The sequence below is a fragment of the Phyllostomus hastatus genome, unplaced genomic scaffold (assembly GCF_019186645.2).
Source record: "Phyllostomus hastatus isolate PE091 unplaced genomic scaffold, TTU_PhHast_1.1 phas_scaffold_78, whole genome shotgun sequence".
Lineage (NCBI taxonomy): Eukaryota > Metazoa > Chordata > Mammalia > Chiroptera > Phyllostomidae > Phyllostomus > Phyllostomus hastatus.
In genome coordinates this window covers 12405258-12427377 of record NW_025334041.1, presented here as the reverse complement: position 1 = coordinate 12427377, position 22120 = coordinate 12405258, and the positions used below count along the sequence as shown (strand labels likewise).

General features: G+C 40.5%; 1 protein-coding gene across 2 annotated transcripts in view; it reads right to left on the bottom strand.

Moving 5' to 3' along the window:
• SKAP2 (src kinase associated phosphoprotein 2) overlaps positions 1–22120 on the bottom strand; it is a 167353-nt gene that overhangs the window by 16453 nt on the left and 128780 nt on the right. For both annotated transcript variants that reach the window (XM_045828490.1, XM_045828489.1), the window contains exons 10-11: positions 9022–9099; positions 3471–3583 (exon numbers count right to left, since the gene is read on the bottom strand). In XM_045828490.1, coding sequence (XP_045684446.1) covers positions 3471–3583; positions 9022–9099 — 191 coding nt within the window. The remainder of the gene's footprint in view (positions 1–3470; positions 3584–9021; positions 9100–22120) is intronic.

Here is a 22120-nt window from a genome sequence, read left to right as displayed (position 1 = left end):
CCCACTCTTCTTTCTTTACTGCAACATTTGATTTTCACTAAAAATTTAAAAAGAAAGGCTGAGATCTGTAAAACTCCCCAAAAGACGCCTTAAAATAGATACATTGACCCCCGGCTGACTGAGCACAGCTGACAGGCCCTCCAGGCTTCCTTGCAAAAACAGAAAAAGACAATTTAAAAATGAAACTTTCTATAGTGAATTTTAATGAAGACAGTCGAATCATCAAAGCAGTTAAATCTTTTGTCATTACATTCGCAAAATGAATACTCTCTTTAATATAATGTATGCCATTTTATTTCATGATTTAATCTTCATTTACATCAAAAGTGCATCTTTTCTTAAACTATCTTGTGCAGCCTTTTGAAAGAGTATTTTCAGAACGGACAACTTCTAGAAGGTGAGGCAAACGGTAATAATTAAATATTGCAAATTATAGGTCAGTTAATATTAAAAGCAAGTTATACTTCCTTAAACTCTTAAATGCTGTTATTATTTGGAAAGGTGTAGTGTTAATTTCTTCACAAAGTATATTTTCTATGTCTCCATAAACATCATGTATTCTCCCTTCTGTATACAACTTTTACATTTAATTCAGAATGATGAAAACTTTTTCCTGATTAATGCCAATACTTTATTGACATGAGATAGAAAAGTAATAACCCATAGCTGGATTTAAAGTTGGATTTATGACATAATTTTGATTGTACACATTAGCAGCAATTAGCTGCACCACTCATTCTGAGCCACTAGATGGTGTAAAAAATAAATTAAACCGGTAAAATTTCATTCCATCACCACAAGGTCTAAATATAACTCTGAGAAAGATTAAACAAATCCCTAGGCATGTAACAATCTAGGGATTTCTATAATAATTGTACTTTTTAAAAAAGATCTATCCATCTATAAGATCTGCTCTACTTTGATCTAAAAACAAGCCCTTTTGAGCAATTTTTCACTCTCTTCTACAAAGGGCCTTGAGTTCTACATTTACAGTAAAGTCAAGTATTCAAACTGCTGTCTTCATTCATATGTTAAGTGAATTTATGATATTAACTTACAGTCTATGTTTGCCAAATTTTTGATAAAAACTGAAAGGCCAAGGCCAAGCCAAGTAAAAATGTAGTTTCCAAGGTGAACTTGCCCAGTGCAAAGTGGAGAAGCTAGACTCTTCAGAAACATACACGAACCCCCAAAGCCACCTGACGGCCAACAGCCACAATATCCATCAGCGGCCCCAAATTTGTCCAGATTTCACTGAGGGACAGCTACGTGTCCTTTACTTCACACCCACTAAGATTTACCTGGTGGATTCTACTAGGTCCCCAGCTGGGTTAATACGGACAGCCAATCATTGAGCCAATACTGATAATGTGCTTTTTAGCATTTAGAAATCTCAGATGGCAGTATGTTCTCCCTATAGGCTGGACTACCATTAACCTTGGCTCTATGATCAGGTTTCACATATAAAATCACAATCTGCACACAGCAGTTTTGGGAGTACCAGCATTGCCTTCCCTGGAAGCCTAGAAGCAGAATGCACCTGTATGATCACATGTATAATTTCATATCAACAGAAGACGATTTCAAAGGCAGCGGTAGGAGTGGTACACGCCTATGGGAATGTCGCTTGCTCCACAGCCTCCCCTGGAGGTGGGTCCTCTGGGGCTCCCAGCAACGAAGACGGCCTGATTCGGAAGGGAGACTTTAAGAACAGGTCCGCCTGGGCTGCACGGGTTTCATATTTTACCACAGAAACATAATGGCTACCTGCCATGTATCCCTATAATCTGAAATTCTGAGTGGAAGCTGATCAACATTTTAATTTTATACACAGTTGCAGCTAAATTGGTGAAAGAAACTGTGAGCTAAGTCAGGCTGAGGAATGATGCCAAGGAAGTTTGTCCAGACCTCAAACTAATCAGCTTGGTTCCTATATTAAGGAATTAATTCAAAAAATATAAGTGATTAATTAAAAAAATGATGTAATTGCCTAACTCAGGCAATTACATCTCAACAATAAGCTTGATCCAAGAGTTGTGATATGGTTATCTATAGCTTCTAAGTAGTGAAAATATCTTTCTAAAAAAAAAAAATCCCACACTAATGAACAGAGGATTGAGAAATAAAAGACGGGTCTCAGGTCTGGGCACCTTAACTAGCAATCACCACAGCTGGCTGTATTTCCTTACTTCATATTTCCCCCAATAATCCACAAGTGGTTATGTCTTATTTCTTTTGCATTTCTGGTGCTTAGAATGGGACCTGGCACATCACAGGTACTTTGTGATGATTTCAAACTAAACACAGGTGGAAAAGAGGGGAGAGAAAAGGGAGGGAGGAGAGAGGAGAGAGAGGGATGGGAGAAGGAAGAAAGGTACAAGCACGAGAAAAAAACCAAGCAGAAAGCCCCGGTCTGGACGTCAAGGTGCCTGGGTAGGTACAGGCTCTGCGCTCTCCCGACCAGGGTCCCTCACCTGTACACACAAGGAATAGACAGACGACCCCTCACTCAAGGGCTCTGTGATTCCCTGTTATGATTTTATGCACCAGCCAAATAGTGTTAAAATTCAGTAAGTGACCTTATTTCCAAATTCTCTTCTCTAACAATCATATTCTTCCTGAAAAGCCTAAAATATTTCTCTAATCATGAAACCACAGTAAGTTCCCAGACTTATGATTTATATAACATTGCCACACTTATAAGTAGTTTCCATATATCATTTGTTTCTAAAATAGCCTCATAAAAGAGACTGAAGGAAATACTTTTTTATTACCCGTATTACAGTAGGAAAAGTTAAAATGTTAAGTTTAAGGGAGCTCACACACATCGTCAGAAGGGTAATCACAATTAAGAAACTTTTAGACTAAAGGACGGAAAGATTTTGAATAATCCAGTATCTTAAAGAGGCAGAGACATGGTTTTTTAATATACAAAGATGGGTTTGTAGCGATATACTTTGCTATTATGTTAAACTTAAAAAAGTTGCTTCAACCTGTCTGAATAGAAAAGCATAGCTCTTAAATTGTCGGAACACCCGATGTATTTACATAAAGATGAAAAGCTTGTTCTATAAACACGGTGTTTCCAGTAGTGAATGGCAGACAAAATCAGAATAAGCACACAGAAGAATAAAAAGGAAGAGGAAAGAAAAACATAATAAATAACCTAATACCTTACAATGTTAACTTTCACATAAGTATATTGTTTCTGGAGAAGGCAGTGTGTGGACGTGAGCCAAAGGCTAAAGTGATAGGTAAACACACTGTTAAGTTGAATCCTGTTATCTGATTGTGTTTAAATTTTGATTATATTTCACTTGACAAAATAATTAATTATTGTGAACTCCTGATTGTTAACAAGGACCTAGAAGAATTCCAATTGGCATTTTTCCCCAGTGCTGTAATCCAAACACACACAAATCTAGTTTTGTATTCTCCCTTTACAGTTGTCATTTCGAGTATCTTCTTACCTTGCTAAGAATGTAAATCACATCACCACGTTTAAATGATAACTCATCAGAAACAGCACCTGTGCAGTCCCACAAACCCTGGTAAAAATTGGCGTAGTCAGTGCTTTTATCCCCTAGAAAGAAGAGAAAACATGAGTTAGAGCTCTTATGTAAGAGGCCCTCATTTACAAATGAACCAAGAGAAATTAAGGGGCCACCTCAAACCACCAACATAGTAAAAAAGTCAGTCTTGATTCAAAGAAAATGCTTATGCACAAGAATCCTACTTCTTATTACCATCTAATTGAGGAGCACTTTCAAAAAGGTCTGATTTTGAATGTCTCTTTTTTCTCTTTCTGTCCCTTTGTTGTTCATCTAAAACCTGTAACTGACATTTTCTCATCAAACCAGCACCTTAGAGTTACTTCACACTTACGTTATATAGGAACCTAAGTTCACGTGCAACATGCTTTGAAGACGAGGCCCACACTGCCTAATGAGCAATAGCCAAGAGATGTGACACATTGCAAATAAGCACCTTATAGAACTGGGACACTTCTTAAAAAAATAATAAAGGAGTTAAGGTACAAATCTCACCCAAATCAGAAAACAACTTTTTAAAAAAATTCTAAAACCTCAATCTCGTTCAAGAAAGAGGATAAAGTGGAAATAATGCAAAGGGTAATTCCAGCCCTTATCTTTCGGGACTTTTGTACCCAAAGCCTCTCAAAGTTATTCAAAAAATATTTCAACAACTTAGAAACTGCCAATGCTGAAGCTGCATTTTTCAAGATTTCTGTCAGCCCTGGTTTGGGACATTAGGCTCTGAATAAACATGCAACATGCACTGGAGTTATCAGCTCATCCTTCTAACAGCATAAGCACAATGGATGTGATGTGCTCAAACTGCCATACAGACCATTAACTGATTGATTATTTAGCGCTCCCCGCTCTGTGATGCCACAATAAACCGGGTAATAAATGCTTTGTCACTTACACAATGTGGGGCTCCTGAAACACGGCACAGAGTTAAATACACTGGATGCTTTTGTTACACTGAGAACTGCTTCCTGTTTTTAATTTCATGATAATTGAGTTTTGATGAGTTAACGCAAAAAGAATGCGAGCAGTATCAATAAGATGTCCGTGTGTTCAGGAACCAGGCAGGACACACGCGCGCTGACAACTTCCCCCACTGAATGTCATCTTTGACTGCGGAGGGGATGGCTGTGGGGAGGCACAGGCTGGAGCAGCGCTGTCATCGTACTTTCGTTACGTGGCTCTCAGACAGCAGGCTCCTGGGCCATTCCGGCACAACCAGTCAGATTAGCACGGCATCAGGGCATTCGTCTTACTACACATGGTTTGTGTCACGGACCCAGTGCTATGTTCATTAGAAATGTTAAAAACTCTCTTTAACATTGAAAACATTTTTTTTAAAGCCAAAAAGAAAATCTGAATCATAGGGAGTCTGAATACTTAGGAAGTAAGACGTGGCTTTTTAATTATACTTTTAAGAAAATAAAGAAGGACTAGAATATACTACCTAGCAAAAATCCTCCTATTAAATTTTTTTTCTCTTGTTTTCTAAGAATTAAAACAAAGAGAAGGAGGGAGGGAGGGAGGGAGGGAAATGGGAGGGGGAGGAAAAGAGGGAGGGATGGAGAGAGGGAGACAGAGAGAGGGAATACCTTATTGACTTCTCCACTCTAGCATTTGAGCACTCATCACGGGTACCAGCAGGGATGTGCACAAGCCTGGGAATCCAACCAAGAACTAACAATGCTTGGGGCCACCCTTCATTACATTCCCCCCAACAAAGCACATATTAAGTAAATTCTATAAATGGACACTAGAGGGCACTCTGGCTGGACAGATCACTCCAAACATTGTCAAATTATTTTCTTTTTAGAAAAAATTACTTAATAATAAAGTGACTGATTTCCTTTAAAAACCACTTATTTAGACAAATAGAGATTTAGAAGTTGAAACATCCTCGTCAGATTGAATCAACTGCTAAATGGGTCAAATGTTGCGCCCCATGCAGTCCGTCAGTGTCAGTTTAAAAGTCCGGGAATTAGAGCAAAGAGAGGATGACATCATTTCACATGCACGGCCCTCCCCTGCAGTCACTGGCCAGGAGGTAAAAGGATCTGCATAGTTGAGGCTCCTGTGTGTTCCTCAGGCTGCTCAGCCTTAGGCTGCGTCTGAAAAGGCTGAAGAACACAACTTGGGCTAAAAAGCAGAGTAGAAGTTGTGGCTTGGCTAGGGCGGCTGTCCCAGTGGCCTCCTCAGCTGTCCAGCCTGCTGCCGGCCGTTCCCTTTTTCAGATCCTCTCACAACAGCTTCTCATTCAATAGATTTTCAAGAGGTTCAGGGAAGGAAGGAAGGAAAAGAAAAGTATATGATGATTTCTAATGCATAATCATCCTTATCACTTTGGGGTCTCTCTTCCCCTTGATGCGCTTGGTGAAATTCCCATTAACACTAATGGGAGTTACAGGAGCACATGAGGGGCACAGGACCCCCACTGTGTGCCAAATGCATCTCTCCCTAGATGTGCATCATGAGCGTTTCATTAAATCTCACTGCCTTGCGAGGTAGCCGAGCTAGCGACGCGGCAGTACTGGGGAGAGGACGCATTTTCTGCTGCGCTTTCTGTAATCTTGATGATGGTGTTACCCAAAGACCCACCTCATTTCAGTGTCCCATATGTGAGCTCTGGTAAAGAACAATAAGTCGTCTGTGTCACGTGGCTACATGCACACACAATTTACTGTTCTCTCTATTTCCGCATGCCATTCAGCATGAAGTAGAATCCCAGCTAGGGAGAAAACGTGGAAGGACCTGTTTCTTGGCCTTAGTCTTCTCAGAAAAGTAATGTGATGATTCTTGGGATAAATTCTAGACATAAAAGTTAGGAATTATCTGGTTCCTTAGAGAGCCGTGAGCTCCTCTGTCTTACTTTTTAAAATTTTAAGTGTGACTGAACATACACCAAAAAATGATGCACAGATGTAGCCTCGGAAACACAGTGGCTTCCCAAAAGTTAACACTGCTCACCTCTGCACCGAAAAAATAATCCACGTGAAGTACATTTCTAAAAAATACCGAGACCTGGGATGAAGCATAACGTCATAGACCACAGATAAGCACACATTCTGAGTACAAATGAAGCCTGTTGTCTTTACAGCACAGACTTTCTTATGTTCTTATTCTATCCCCATCATGATCTATGTTTTCAAAATGACAAAAAAAAAAACAATGTTTCTTGTCCTGAGAGGCATGAACGATTAAAAAAAGAAAGAAAATAATTTAAATTAGTCAGCCTGCGACAGATTTAAACAACAGACTTGCTTCTGCTTTTTAAAAAATACAAAACAAGATCACTGGGCAATAATAAAATTATTAGGAAAATATAAACTAAACATTGGAGATACTTTTGCAAAAATGCAAAGGTCTTGAAAACGATGACAGTGGGTGAAATATACAACAATAAAATAATGGAGAATCTCTCCTTCAGTAGTGTTACAGGTTTAAAAACTATTTTAGAAAGATAAGCATATTGAACAATGTTCAAAAAAATCAAATGGAATCTTTATTATAAATATAACAAACACATTCAACATATATAAGCTTGAACATGAAAGAACTTGTAAGAAATCCAAGATTAATTTTGTTTTTGCTTACGTATTTTACATTAATCTGATTTTTTTAAGTAAAATCAGTCAACGTGAAGAATATGTAACATTCTTGAGTAAGGTTAGAAGTTCACATCATGTGATGCTCAGCAAGATAGTAATACCCTTGTCAACTCTCCGCCCCGCACAGCAAACAAACTTCTAGTGTTACATCTTTGACAGCCGGGGGAGAGCAAAGGTCACTGCTATGCAAAAGCCTTAAAACTGTTGCTTGAAAAGAATTTCATGTCACGAAAGATAAGAATTATTGCAGTGCTAATTTATAGCTATTGCATGAAAAGCTAGATCTATTTAATGCATTCCTCTGAGAAAAACCTGATTTTTTTTCCCCTTCCCTCAAAGGCGAAAATTTGGGAGACAGTCACTATAAAAGGGTTTTTGGAAAATACAATTGCTTTAAGACAAAATACTTAAATTTGTGGAAAGCATATCTGTATGTGTCTACGTTCTATACCTGCATGGGAATTTTTAAAAAGAAAGCTATATGCTTTTGGCAGGAGCTTATGACACATAATAAAACATATATACTTAAATTACTAGTGAACATCACCCTCAAGGTTTCACTCCGCTGCAGGGTTTTATAGCTGCATTTTACAGGGCCTGAGTGCTAACATCTAATGACTCCATCCTCGCTTCCTTTCTGAAAAAAGCAAAGCAAAACCTTTTGCAGCAACCTGCTCCTGCTTTCCTGTCCAGGTCCGGAAACCAGGCCTCTGTTTCCTTTCCACATGTCACAGTAGGAAGGACTCTGGAAAGCCACTTCCTGAACACACACTTCTTGTCCACCCTGCCTCTGACAGCTCGAAAGAGTGATGTATGGACGTATCGGAGAGGGGAAGGTGACCCCAGCTCCAGCTCTTTGCAGGACGTGGGATGATACGGCAGACCCTGCCCCAGCGGCCTTGAGGCTACGGCGAGGGGCAAGGTCCTGATAAGAAGGCAGTCCTCCTCGTCTTTCCGTGTAAAATAATTGTGGGTTTATCAAAACTCACCTCGTGCCTACACTACAGATATGGTTTATCTCCTGTTACTTGGAAATAACAATCAGCAAGAAAAGTTGAGCATATCGTGTGATTCTGTCCACAGCATGGGCGGTTATTTTTTCAGTCTCAGTCATAATTAGTACGTGGGGCAACATGCCAAGTGGAAATGGATAGGGGACGATCCTTCCTGGACTTGTAGGCCACCAGCGTCCTTTTCCAATTTTTAAGCTGCTGTCACTGGACCCTGGCATTTCTTACCCAATTCATTTGCTTTCTGTGTTAATCATATGCAATGAAGATATGCATGGCCAACATTTAAACAGGCTGCAGATCAATTAGCGGTCTTAAGTTTATCTGATTTTTATCAAAGAAGACAGAGCTGTGGGTCGATTGTCAGAGCCTGTGTCAAGTTGACCTTTTCAGAGATGTCTACATTGCCAGTCCCCTGGGCAACTTGTTGTCCCCTGTTAGTCTCTGAATGGCAGAAGTCTGTTCTGCTCAAGCACAAAGTATACACAGATGTCTATATTACATTCTTATAGGTTTGACAGCAACTGCATGTTGTATCTATAAACTGTCCTTTAGCAGTGACACTTCCTCAATGATGATAAGCTAATTTATGCAACTAAATCTCCTTTGTGCAGAAATGAAAGCTAATTGAGTCATTACAAAGTAATTCAGGAAGGAATACCTTGTATAAATTGGCTTACTTTATAAATCCTTCTCAAGTGGTTTTCATGCATCCTAAATGGGGCTAAGCAGTTTATCAGCCGGAAGATGCCCGCACTGGAGAAGCCGGCTTTGGGGAGCTGTGTCCACGTCTGCGGGGCGGTGAGAACGTGAACACAACCGAAATCAGCTCTCCCGGGGAGCTGCGCCATTCATTACCTGTGGCGTGGTGAGCACTGTCCTGACTCATCTTCCTTTGTTCCTCCACTTTCCCGGGCGCGCTGTCCTCTTCCTCCTCTGCAAGTAAACAACACACAGGGCACACTGAAGGGCTTCCTCTGAGATAACAACACAGTACTCCCGTGTTCAGAGCAAAACGAGAAGTTGATAACATATAGAGATTCCTTTTCGAAGGAGGAAACCACTCAACATTCACATTCCTTTGTCAATAGTCTAAAGCTGAACAAATAAACCTCTAGCCATTTCCAAGTAGCAACCTTTACCAGCTGGCTCACTCAAATGTAAGATACGTACTAGTGCTTCGCACATGTTGCTTTACATCCTTGTAGAGACTGATCTGGGACCATCTCAGACCCAGAAAAGCCTTGATGTCCAGTAAAACAACGGCCAGCACTACCCAGATGGACCGCATTACACTGTGGCAGCAGTACCTCGCACAAAACCACGGTCCCTAAAACGTCAATGTTCTAGCAAAAAGAAAGCGTGTGATATAAAATCCAGTCTCTTATTGAGTATCAGAGACTTTGTAGGCTGACTCACTTGATCTTCACAGGAGAACGCTAGAAGGACCCGTACCCTTCAAGAAAACCGCCCCACCCCACACTTATACTGAGAACCTACTATGTGTCATACACTATAGCAGATGTATAGATTTCATAGATAAACAATGTTTAAATCCTCATTTAACAGGCGAGTATACTGAGAATTGAAAATATAAAGCAGGTTCCAATTTTTATTCGAACTCAGGTTCGTGATTATCAAGCCCATGTTCCCTGGCCCACATACATTAAGTACCTCACCTATATAATTTCCACACTCTCCCATCACATTCCTTCTCCGAGTTATAGGAAGAAACGTGGTAAGATCAAGAACAGTTTTTTGTGTGCTTTTTTTAAGATTTTATCCATTTTATTTTTAGAGAGGGAAGGGAGGGAGAAAGAGAGAGAGAGAGATACATCAATGTGCAGTTGCTGGGGGTCATGGCCTGCAACCCAGGCATGTGCCCTGACTGGGAATCGAACCTGCGATACTTTGGTTCGCAGCCTGCGCTCAATCCACTGAGCTACGCCAGCCAGGGCCAAGGAGAACAGTTTTTAACAGAGTCAATAGACTGATTCTTTTACAACAAAGAAACACGTGTTACATTACCACTTGCCCCACCTGGGGATATGTAAAATGGAGTAATACTTAAGGCAGGGCATATGAATGAAATGGGATGCCAAAGAAACACTGGGGTCAAAAAGAATCACAATTTCCAGAAAAATCCAGAACTTTGAAGACAATTATGCTAAATATATTAAGTATGGCTGTTATGATGATTAAATAATTCAACCAATAAATCCTCATTGAGTATGAACTGCATGTAAAAGAGAGACTCTGCCAAGGAGGCCAGGGCAGTAGGGCGCTTCTGCCTTCAGGAAGCTGACAACCTGGAGGGACAGAAGACAGAATGTAAAGGAAACTGGGACGGGGCCTAACGCCTGACGTGTGCGGTCCAGGCACGGAGGAGTGCAGAGAAGGAACCACCCGGCAGGGAACACCACGCAGGCCCCGAGAGACGGAGAGGATCTGAACGAGGGGAGATGGGGAGGAGACGATTTCCAGACAGAGGGAGCGGCACAGACGAAAGAACAAGGCGCCACCACATTCCCTGTAGTTGGAGAACGTGGTACTCAGAGGGAGAGAGCAGGCTGGGAGGGAACGCTGGTGGTTTGGGCCAGTCGTTGAAGGGCACTGCGCATCCTGCCGTGGACGTCAGACTTCTGCTCGGTGGGCAATGCAAGGCCCAGGAGATCTGTGAGCAGAGAAAGGGCAGGGCTGAAATTATGCCCCAGGAAGACTCAGCTGCTCCCAGAGGAGGGACCCAGGGAGAGAGACACTCAGAGTCTGGCCGAAGGGGAAGGAAGCCCTGAGCCGAAGGGGCAGAGGAAATGGGAAGGAGATGGTCAGGTCAGGAGAGGTAAAGGAACTGGAGCTGATAAACTCTGTGCCTGACTGGATGGGGAGGGCTGAGGAGTGGGGAGGGCAACCAAGGATGACTGAGGGTTTGAGCTTATTAGTTAACTGAGCGATGGGAACATCGTTACTGAAAAAGAGAATAGCAGAGATAAGCCACTTTGCTGCGGAAACATAAGGAGTCGTGTTTCTGACACGAGAGGTTGAACGCACTGGTGGGGCAACCCAGAGGAGATGTCCAGGGCAGCTGGAAAAGCTGGTGGAGAGGCCAGGACTGCGTATGCACATGTAGAAGGCTCGTGCGAATTTTAAAGTGGTGATTAATAAAAATCAACATTTAAATCAAGCTTGGGGGTTATTATGCTTGTAAGACAAATACAACTGTCTCAGATTTTTAAAATTCAATTCAAACGAAATAAGGAAAAGCTCCAATATAAGGAAGAGCTGGAAATACTTGATAATTTATATATATTGAGTTGAACCTAACACTGTCAATTTAATATGGTTTAGTCAAAGAGTAATTAATACATAAAAGACCTCATTAAAAAGTCTGATACTAAATCCTGTCTCTTTTCTATTCAACAACAGTTAGCTCACTATGCCAAACCTCAAGGTCGAGCTACCATACACGCCTAACAGGGTGTTTTCATCAAAATTAGGGATATTTGCAGTCATTTTGTCCAACCTACTCGTTTTACAGATAGTTAACATTTTAAAAGGTGAGAGGGGAAGCTCTCTCTCACTTTGCACCCTTGCGTTCTCCCCAGCACTCCCTCTCTTACAATTTGGTCACAAGTACAATAGTAAAAAGTAAATTAAAAAACAGTTAAGGGCACTTGTCCTTAAGGCAATATAGGGAGCAGTATTCTTGGCTCTTAAGAAGAGACTGTGGAATTTAGACTCACCACCCAAAGTCATTGTCAAGATATCAAACTAATGTAATAGTTAAATAAAAAAAAACTTGGCTCTTGGCAAAGTTAACAAGTTAGAATTTATTACTATGAGGTTATTCTTATTTTATTAAAAATTAAGTGCCTTAATGTGCAAAGTGTATTCTTAAATTACCAGAATATTAAACATATTTACTTAAGTATCAATATTTACTGTAAGTATCCAAATTGAAAGCCACGTGAGAGGCTTAATAAGCAGGATGTTAGAGGATGAGATGCTCGTTAAAATCACTTTGTTTCTCCACTTCAAACCTGGTACTGGTATTTTCAGGTCAAAGCCTTCTGTGTTCCACACATCAATTTTGTCTTAACAATGTTCAAACAACTCATTTTATCTTGTGCTGACAATACAAATAGCTTCCATAAAAAAGACAACAAAGTCAAATCTGGTGTGTGTGTGTGTGTGTGTGTGTGTGTGTTCATCTTAGGGGGGAAAAACTCAGACTGAATCTCGAATAAAATACGGTATAAGGGAGATGTTCAATAAAGACTGAATGAAGAAATTGATTCAAAAATCATGAAAATAAATTCTATTACACTCATTTATAAACAGAGTGAACCTCTCTACACCACTCAAAAATATATGTTAGGACAAGTGACTAAGATTCTAGGTAATAATCACCTTCACAATATATTAGAAATAGAAACATGTGGTGTTCTACTTAGGTTTATTGTTAAACATTTTATTTTGGTGTTGAGGCGTGATGTCATTATACAATACTAATTAATACCTTAAATAGTCAATGTTTGTGGGTTAATATATTCCATTCAACATTTTAATAACAGTAAACAAAAACAGTTCAACTATGCAGTAAAAATCCATCAAACCACACAGATGGTTATAAGGTTTTCATTATGTGGTTTCCATAGCAATCATACTGCAAATCTGGAAGCTTCTTGCAAATAAGCAGCTTGTATTTACATGCCTCTCAGCTGCAGCACAAACTCCTCAACACGTGAAGTTATTATTCCAATCACACATTGTTACAGGGATCATCAGGAGGGTGTTTTTTTTTTTATCAGACAAGATGAAAATAATAGTAAAGTGAAAATGCAGAATATATTTCAAATATAGTTACACATTTAGTAAACCAATCAATGAGTATCGAAATGTTCCGGTAGTCGCTGCAAGGTTTTAACATTAAAGCCTGTGGAAAATACGAAACTTCCAGGAGCAAGCATATCTGATAGAATCTAAAAGCTTAAACTCTACTCTCACTCATCTTTTTAGTGCATACTGAGCCCTGTATTAGGATGACGACCATTTGAGGAAGAGCTTACTGAGGACAAACTCAAACCCCTTTTTTCCCCTGCTAGATTAATCAATTTAATTTACATATTGATCCAGTTCATAACAGATAGATTATTACCCTCATAAGAATCACAAATCTGTCTAACTATGTACGTTTCACAAAATGGCTATTTCTGGCTAATTTTTTCTAAGAATAAACAACAACACAACAACAGAAACTAAGCAAATGACACATGTAACTGACACTGCCTGACACAGACTCAGGACAATCTGTTAGGACCAAACCAGGAGACGTGATGTTCACATCAGGGCTGAGGCTTGATTTTTTAAAAAAAATTGTATTGGACTTATTGGGGTGACATTGGTTAATAGAGTTATATGGGTTTCAGGTGTACAGTTCTGTAACACATCATCTGTGTATTGTACTGTGTGTTCACCACCCAAGTCAGGTCTCCTTCCATCACCATTTCTCCCCCTTTTCCCTCTCCCCCCCACCCCCTCTCCCTCCGGTTATTGCCACACTGTAGTCCGTGTCTATGTGTTTTTCTTTCTTTCTTTTTTTTTGCTTAATCTCTTCCCTTTTTTCACTCAGCCCCCAACCTCCCTGTGCTCTGACAGCTGCCGTTCTGTTCTCTGCATCTATGAGTCTGTTTCTATTTTATCATGTCGCTAGGGAGAGGAGGACAGCAACATAAGAAAATCTTTGACTCACGCAATTATTACCTTTCTCACTAAATACCTTTAGAAAAGAGATCTGTTGAACTGCAGTGCATTTTAAACGACATAAAACACAGAATCAAAAGTTGTGCTCTGAACTAAAGCTTGGGTTTAGATCTCAACCTGCCCAGGTTTCATTGCTCATGTGGCCATATGCTTGTCTCAAGAAGTTACTATGTATTGCTTAAATGTTCATACTAGATCCATCACATAACTAAATCCTCATAATAATTCTATAATGTAATAATAGGTACCTCTACCATCATTTTGTGGATGCAAAAATAAAATTTACAGAGCTTGAATAACTCGTCCAGGTTCACATATCCGGTTGGAACAGGAGCTGAGACTTCAACTTGAACCTGTGCCCCTAATGCCCTAGCTCTAAGTCCTAGTGCCACTTCCTTGATTTTTGTTAAAATCTTCAGTTTATAGATAGATTGTTTTCTAAATGTTCACTCAAATATTGGCTGTTTGTGAGCATGGAAAACATTTTCACATAAATGGGTAAATTCCATCCTACTGCAGCATGGTACTTGAAGCGCATCTTAGGTTAAGCGATCCTTTTAGAGACGCATTTAGAAACAGAATTTCAAGCTGGGATGCCCCAAACCTGCATCTTCTCCTCTCTATTCTCCTAGCTCTCCCTCCCCACATCTCATGTCCCACAGGCTGAAAAGCCCGAAAGCCAGTACACAGTATTCGATGTGTTCTAAATGTCCCTAATGCAAACTCATAACTGAAAATGGATTTCTTTTTAGGCCAGCCAGCTTTTCTTTCTCAATTTCAATATAGAAAACATGTTTAAATGTAGACAGTTAAGTAGAGTCTTATCACAGACCAAGATCTGAAAGTTCAGCTACATTTCAGAGCAACGGGCTACCCCACACATTTCATCGAGGGTTCAGGTTGGGGGTGTTGCAGGCAAGATGTCCCTGGGCGGGAGAAGATGGGAACCAAAGACCCTCTGGCTAGTCCAAGCAGTGCTATGAAAAGAGGGGAAACACAGGAGGGATTTACACAAATGGTATCTCCCCCTGTTCTTTCTTAAAACCTGGGACAATCTACGAAGCTGCTGAGAGGGGTGGAAAAATGGAAGAACAGAGTGAAGAGGGTACGCACAAAGAAATTCAAAATTATGACGATAAAGAAAAGTGAGTTCCTTAAGGGCCTGTAACCCCTGCTCTACTGGTAATTTCAAATACAATACTTCTAAAGAATTTTTCTATCTTTAATAGACTGACATTTTACAGCAATAATGAATATACTTTTGTAAAAATAAAAGCATGTGCCTTTTAGTATTATTGAAACTTCAAAAAATAAACCAAAAAGATAAAGATGACTGAAATGACATATTTAGAGTCATGTTTACTTTTCTGGAAATTAGGCAAACTGGGGCCTATTGTTAAGGTTCTAGTTACTCATGCAACCTGGACACTGTTTCTAATTCTCAGCATCATCGTTGTAAGGTGGAAAGAATGTCCCATCACAACTGAGCAGGATTTGGGGAGGACAATGAGATAACAACATTTCTCAGGAGAAAAAAAATGCACCATGAGCATGCACTATCAAGTTAATTACCATAAGAGCTAGGTGCTTTGCAACCATTTATTAACTTAACAACTAAGAAGGTTAATGTAATATAAAAGGCAACAAAATAAGCAATAGTTGTTTAATCACACAATCTAATTTTCAACCTTGACATTCGTTCTTGAAGCGTTTCATACTGCATTTCAAAAGCAAAAAGATGTCACTACGTTTATACTACATTTCTTTACTATATTAAAATGAATAATTTGTGCACAACTCTGAAAGTACAAAAATAATGATTTTGTTTTTCCAAACACGGAACTTGTTAACATCAGGCTGGGATCTGGGGGAAAAAGATAAATTCAAGCAAGGATCTCATTTGACAGAATCAGGGGAAAAACCTGGAAGAAACCTTAGATACAATCCCCTTCTTTTGTTTAAAGGGGAACTGAGCAGGGGCTGACTGGCTTGGCCAAGGTCGTGCACCTCGCACCCTGCTCTTCTCTCCCTGCACTGCCTTCTACGAGACATACACCACAAACATTCCTGAACACGCCTGCTGCCAGCCTAGAGCTACTTGTCTGTTCAGGAGAAGTCTTATACAGACTTCATCACCTAAAGGCAATCATGACAGGCAAAGAAAGCACATAAAAGGGAAAGCACAGAAAGGGCCGAATGTAATTTCAACTCCTTAACACTTAAGGAGTAGTTACATTTATACAACTCTAAAATTATTTCGGCCCTTTGAAGGCAACCATCAGCTGATGTGGCCCCCCATGAAAATGAGTTTGACATCCTGGGCTAGAATCTGTCAGAAGCAACTGTGAGTCAGAAAATGATCCTACGCCTAAAGAGTACTGGGCAAAGGGAAATTATGACATGTGGCTCCTTCTTGTCCCAGTGTATTATAACCACTGTCCGTTATAATATGAAATTCTTGTAACTATTCTTCAAAGATCAAATTCTTAGCTTTTTATTTAAAATGGATCATTTCTGCAGAAGGATAATTCTTTTAACCCAAGAAAGTTCAAATTAAATTACTGCTCAGTTATAGGAGCCGCTATATGGTTATAGTAACCGCTAGATGGCTCTGGGTATCTGGCACAACTATAGTTTGCCACGTGTAAGTTCATTTTTTAAATTTAAATTAACCTTTTCCATAGTATTCTTGCTATAAAAACGGTATCTGTTCATTGTTGGAAGTCAGAAAATAGAGATAAGCAAAAAATAAAAATGTTTAAAAATCATCCATGACCCACCTATCCATTACCATCATTAACATCTCCTTCCTAGAACCTTTATTCGGTTTCTGGTTTTTCTTCATTCTCATTTTAAATAAGAGAATCCCAAATGTACAGGGACTTCATTATAAACTGTTTCGAATCCTTTTTTAGAAAGTAAAATACGTCATCTCAACTTAGATTTTGATTCGTTTTAAAGTTTAATCTGTAAAAAAAATCCCATCTAATCATAAGTAGGTTGCATGAAGATCATTTCATTGCAATGTGGCTGCAGTCTAAGATCTACGGCTGCCTACGGTGCCCTCAGGGGAAAAGCAGATACACAGATGCCAAGCTCAGCTGTTTCCAGCTTTGTCTGCCTTGCCTCCCTTTGCTTATGCAAACACACTCCTCCCCGTCACAGGCAGTGCGCCTTCGCCTCATTGTCCAGAACCCCAGAAAGCAAAACCGCAGACCCTTAGGAGACAACACCACCCATTATTGGCTCCATATACCTGGCACCAGCACTGGTTTCTTTTCAAGGGCTGAAGGGTCTGGGAGGTCAACACTATTTTCATAACAAAATTAAGATATTCGCCTTTTTCCTCGTCTTAACATTTGCACTGACGCTGCAATGCAATGATGGGGAAGCTGCTGACACCTCAGCATAAATCAACACAGTGGAACCAAACTGTCACTGTGCTCTTCACCGCCTTGCACTGAAAACAAACAAGCCAGCCCATTTCAACTAAAAATATCCTCGATAAAGGGGCAGAGATTCTCATTTTCACGTAAGGACAACCTTGAGTACATGTCTTTTCCACATTCTGTGTGATAAGACGGGAAGGACACGTGAAGCGTCGGTGCCGCGTCTCCAGACGTGCCAGGGGATGGATGGCACGCCGACCCGGCGGCTTTCCCCAGGGGACACCGTTTTTACTTGAAAGAATAACTGACGAATATGCTTATGCAGCCTTGGGAATGTGGCAGATACTTCTCAAAAATGAACTAAGCGAGCTTCTTATTTGAATGAAAACAACAGACAGTTGTTTACTGCCAATGATCACATTTGAGCTTTCAAGTAAAAATTAGAACTGTAGAGACTCACATCTGCCACCACGGGCTTGGCAGCTCCCCAGTATTTAAAGACTTCTCTGAAGAGACCGGTGGTGCTATTAATGAATGTGCTTTTTTAATTGTGTCAATATTTGGAAGTTCTGCACAATGTAGTGAGCCAGTATTTTCCAACTGGCCAATGATGTCACAAAAACACACACGGGTGAAGGATCCGTTCAATGTACAAGACAGGCCCATGGCTGTTGTTTTAACAGTGTGTGCAAGTTCACCGATACGGTTCTGGACTCCACACTGCAACTAACTTGTACCCCTTGTCAAGTTCAAGTACAGCATCAATGGAGATTGTGCACAAATCCCTGCAAAAACCACTAAAACATTTCCCTTTTCCTACCAGATCTATCAATATGAGGCTGGATTGTCTTCATATGCCGACTGTACTTAAAGTAAAACAACGCATCACACCAGAGTGAGTGCAGAAGCAAATTGGAGAGCCCAAAGGTCTTCTGCTAAGATAGACACTCACGGGAACTGCAAAATATGAACACCATGCTCCTCTTCTCACTGATATTTTGGGAAGATATAGTTATTTTCCCTAAAGATACATTATTTATGTTCACAGGCAATGGGTTTATCATGGTAATTTTAATTCATTACTAAACGTTAAAAATATTTTTCAGTTTTAATTTCTGATATGGTAAATCCTAAGAGGCACAGCCCACATAAACTAAAGCTTTTTGGGGTTCTCAGTCATGTTTAAGGTTGTAAAGGGCTCTGAGAACAAAAAGTGTGAGAATCACTGTGCTGTACTTCCTAGAGTAGTACAGTTAAACATCTAAACATTGCTACATTGCTGATCTGCAACACAGGAACACTGATATCCTGCCAGCCCACAACACTGGTAATTACTTTATATTCCCAAAGCACACACTCTCAGGAATGAATTACATTACACTGTTGACTCATATTGAGCTGTGGACCAAAATCCTTGTGTTTTTCCCATTTGCTGAGCCAAATCTTTCCCTTCTCATACTCATGCAGCTAGATTTTTGGAGCAAGTGTGATAGTCTATCATATTTCACCTTGTTAAGAGTTGATCCATGATTTAGGTCTTTTGAGAGCATTGCCTGTGTATCTTCTTCCAAGGCATGGATTAATATGATGATACGACAATATTGAGAATTAAGCCAAGGGCATTCACAAAATCAATGAATCAACACCATTAGGGCATGGCTGTATAATCAGTTCTCCAATGGTCTTTATATCTATAAAGCTTTCATGAGAATCTTGGCCAAATGACTTACTGAAGTCCGTCCAGTTATGTGTCCGTCATTTCCTTTGAACCCATGTTGGTTTTTGTCATTGTTATTTCTTCTTCTACATAACATAAAGGATTCTTTGACACCTTATTTGGTAGCTTCTCTGGAGTCCACTTGGAAGTTCCCAAACGGCCTAGAGATTGCAGAACCCATGTCCACTGGATAATGTGGTGCCCCCCCAGACGCCCCCTTCAGGGGGACTCAGATTGCTGCTGGCTTGCAGCTGTGTCCCTCCCTAGAAATCACCCTTGGCTGCAGGAAATGCCTCAGTCAAGGTCACAGCCCTCCCACAGGACGGCCTGGAGCCAATGATGAGTGGGTGTGGGGATATAAAGACAGGCCCCTTTGCCTCAATTTGGCAAAGCCCTGAAGACTCATCCCAGTCTCCTGGCTCCCCGAAATAAAGTTCAGATAAGGCCTCAGTCTCAGCTGCACTGTGGGTCATCTTCTCGGGTTCAATTCTGCCTCCTCACTTTCACACAAGGGTGTCTCCCAAGATCACTCACCAATCAATCTTTTACATGCATCTGTCTCCGAGTTCCCGGCTTCGGGGAACCCAACTGAAGATGCTACAGCTGGCTACCGTTTTTGAGAAGTTCACAGTTCAATGCTCCTACACACTCCTAACATCTCTTTCGTCCTCTGTGTTTCCCTCAGAATCAGTGAGAGCAGTACAATGGCTTCGTTTACAAGTTGTGTTGTGATGGAGTCTCATCTCGGCCAGAAGACAAACAATTCCCACTCATCTTTTAAGACATGGCTCAAATGTTCTCCAGTTCACAACGCTTTTCCCAAGCCTCCCCCGCCCTCAGGCAGCTGGCCACTCTTCCCTTGCTGCTCGCACAGCCTCGGTCCAGGCCTCATTCTTCTTCTCACAGAGTCAGTCTACTCTCCCGGCAAGTGTGGATTCCCTGTAAGTTTACGGCACACAGCTTAACACGTGCTGGGACAAAAAAAAGTGTTTTCCACGAATGTTTCTTGGCTGAAAACTAAATGAACTTTGGCTAGCTAGGTATTATGTTAGAGTCTCTTTGCTCATCCTGGGCTTCTATTACCAAGTCTTATCAGCTGGAGGATAATTCTTGACAGAAAAAGTGCAAATAAAATAGAAACTGAACTGCTTTATTTGAATCACTGCCCCTAGTGAATTTCAAAAACAAATGAAACCACACAGCAATTGTACACCCTTTGTTGTACTTAGCACACTTTGCAAATTTCAGCTACTTTCTTTCGTAAGTTCTTTGGTGATCTTGGCCATTTCGTGGTTAATATGTGGCTCTTTAAAGCTGCACCCACTGGATAGATTCTGGCACAAGGACAGTGCTGTCTTCTACTTTCCCCTTTTCCTCATTGGAATCATTTGAGATTAAATGGTATTTTTAAATACTTGTGTGTCTTTAATACCATGCATGTGTGCCTATTCTCTATCTAAATTTTCTAAAATATGCCTTCTTCCTAAAGTCTAGGCAATTACATCTGGCTGGTGACCAGTTTTTTCCTTATTGGCCATGACGGATTCTAAGTAGACAGCCGTTTTTGTCTAATATTCCACAATTAAATCTGGATACAACAGTAGTTTCCCTATTTATTTCCTAGATCCTTTGGCCTCATTCATTTTTAATGTGCTACTTCCATGTATAAACTATATCTGGAGAAAAAAAGATGAAATAGTAATGACTGTTTATTGCTTTTTCTTTCTCTCCATATTCTTAGTGTCAGCTCCTCTTAGTTAAAGATTCCTAGTTGCTAAATCCTAGAAAGAACCACCACCCGAGTCCCTGGCTGCGTGTGTCTCAGCCAGAGGAGCTGAGAGGTGGCGGGACTCTCTGTGACTCGGTATCTGTCCTCACTCGGTTGCCTTTGAAAGCAGCACTATACCACCTGCTTAGAGGCCCTAAATCCAAGGAATGGAAGGGACTGAGCACACAGTATTGAATATTTAATATTTATAGGGCAATTATCAAGTAACAGCCCCACTTGTATTTTTCTACTACCACCACGTGCTCCCTCTGCGATACATAACTTCCAGTTTGGGACTAGATATTATGAGCTACATCAATATCCCTGGCATAGCCCCGTGATGTGTTGTTTACCGAGAGTACTGGGCTTCAGACTTCAGCAGGCATCAGAATCACCTGAAAGGCTGGTTTCAACCCAGACTGCTGGGCCCCATGGATGGGTTCCGATTCAGTAGACTTGGCGCGGGGGTGGGGTTTGCCGGGGGAAGGCGGCACAAGGGTGTGCATTTCTAACTAGTTCCCACCCAGGCTGCTGGTCCTGGGACCAAACTTGGAGAACCACTGAGCTCAAGTCTTATCTGCTGAGGATTTCTTTTGCATAAGGTTTCAAATGGTTTGTGTTCTACCACTGTTTGACTGTAAGTTAATTAGAACATTGTATCTTCAAATGTCACTTGCCTTTTTAAGCATCAAAATATAGGTGTACCTCCCCAAATAATATTAATGTAAAATTAATGATAATGAAATTAGTATAGCAGAAATTAACCCCCTACTAATCCCAAAAGATACAATAGAGCTACAGAAATCCTAAAAAAATTCATACTCCAGAAGTTCATATTACCCTCTTTTACTAGCTGTATAAACACGGACAAGCTAATTAAACTCTCCAAACCCCAATTTTCAATCTAGAAAACAGAAATACAAGATATACTTTAGAGAATTATTGTGAGGATAAAATGCACGAGGTAGCCAAAATAATGCCCAGTACATTGAAGATTTATAATAACAGTGATTATAATAATAACCTGAAGATTTACTCTGCACTGGGCACCATGCTAGCCACTATGCTCATAAATCTCATTTAATCCCCAAAACCCTGTGGGGAAGGTACTGATCTTATTCCCATCCTAAAGATGAAGAAACGGAGGCACAGAAACACCTCAGCAGCTTGCTCAGCATATCGCAGCTATAAGAAGTAGTATCAGGATTCGAACCCAGGCCATCTGCCTCCAGAGCCCAAGCTGTGAATGCACTACACTTCTTCTTCGATGCAAGACCTCGTGTAGATCATTTGTTTCTGCATCAGTTAATTAACCAAACAGCA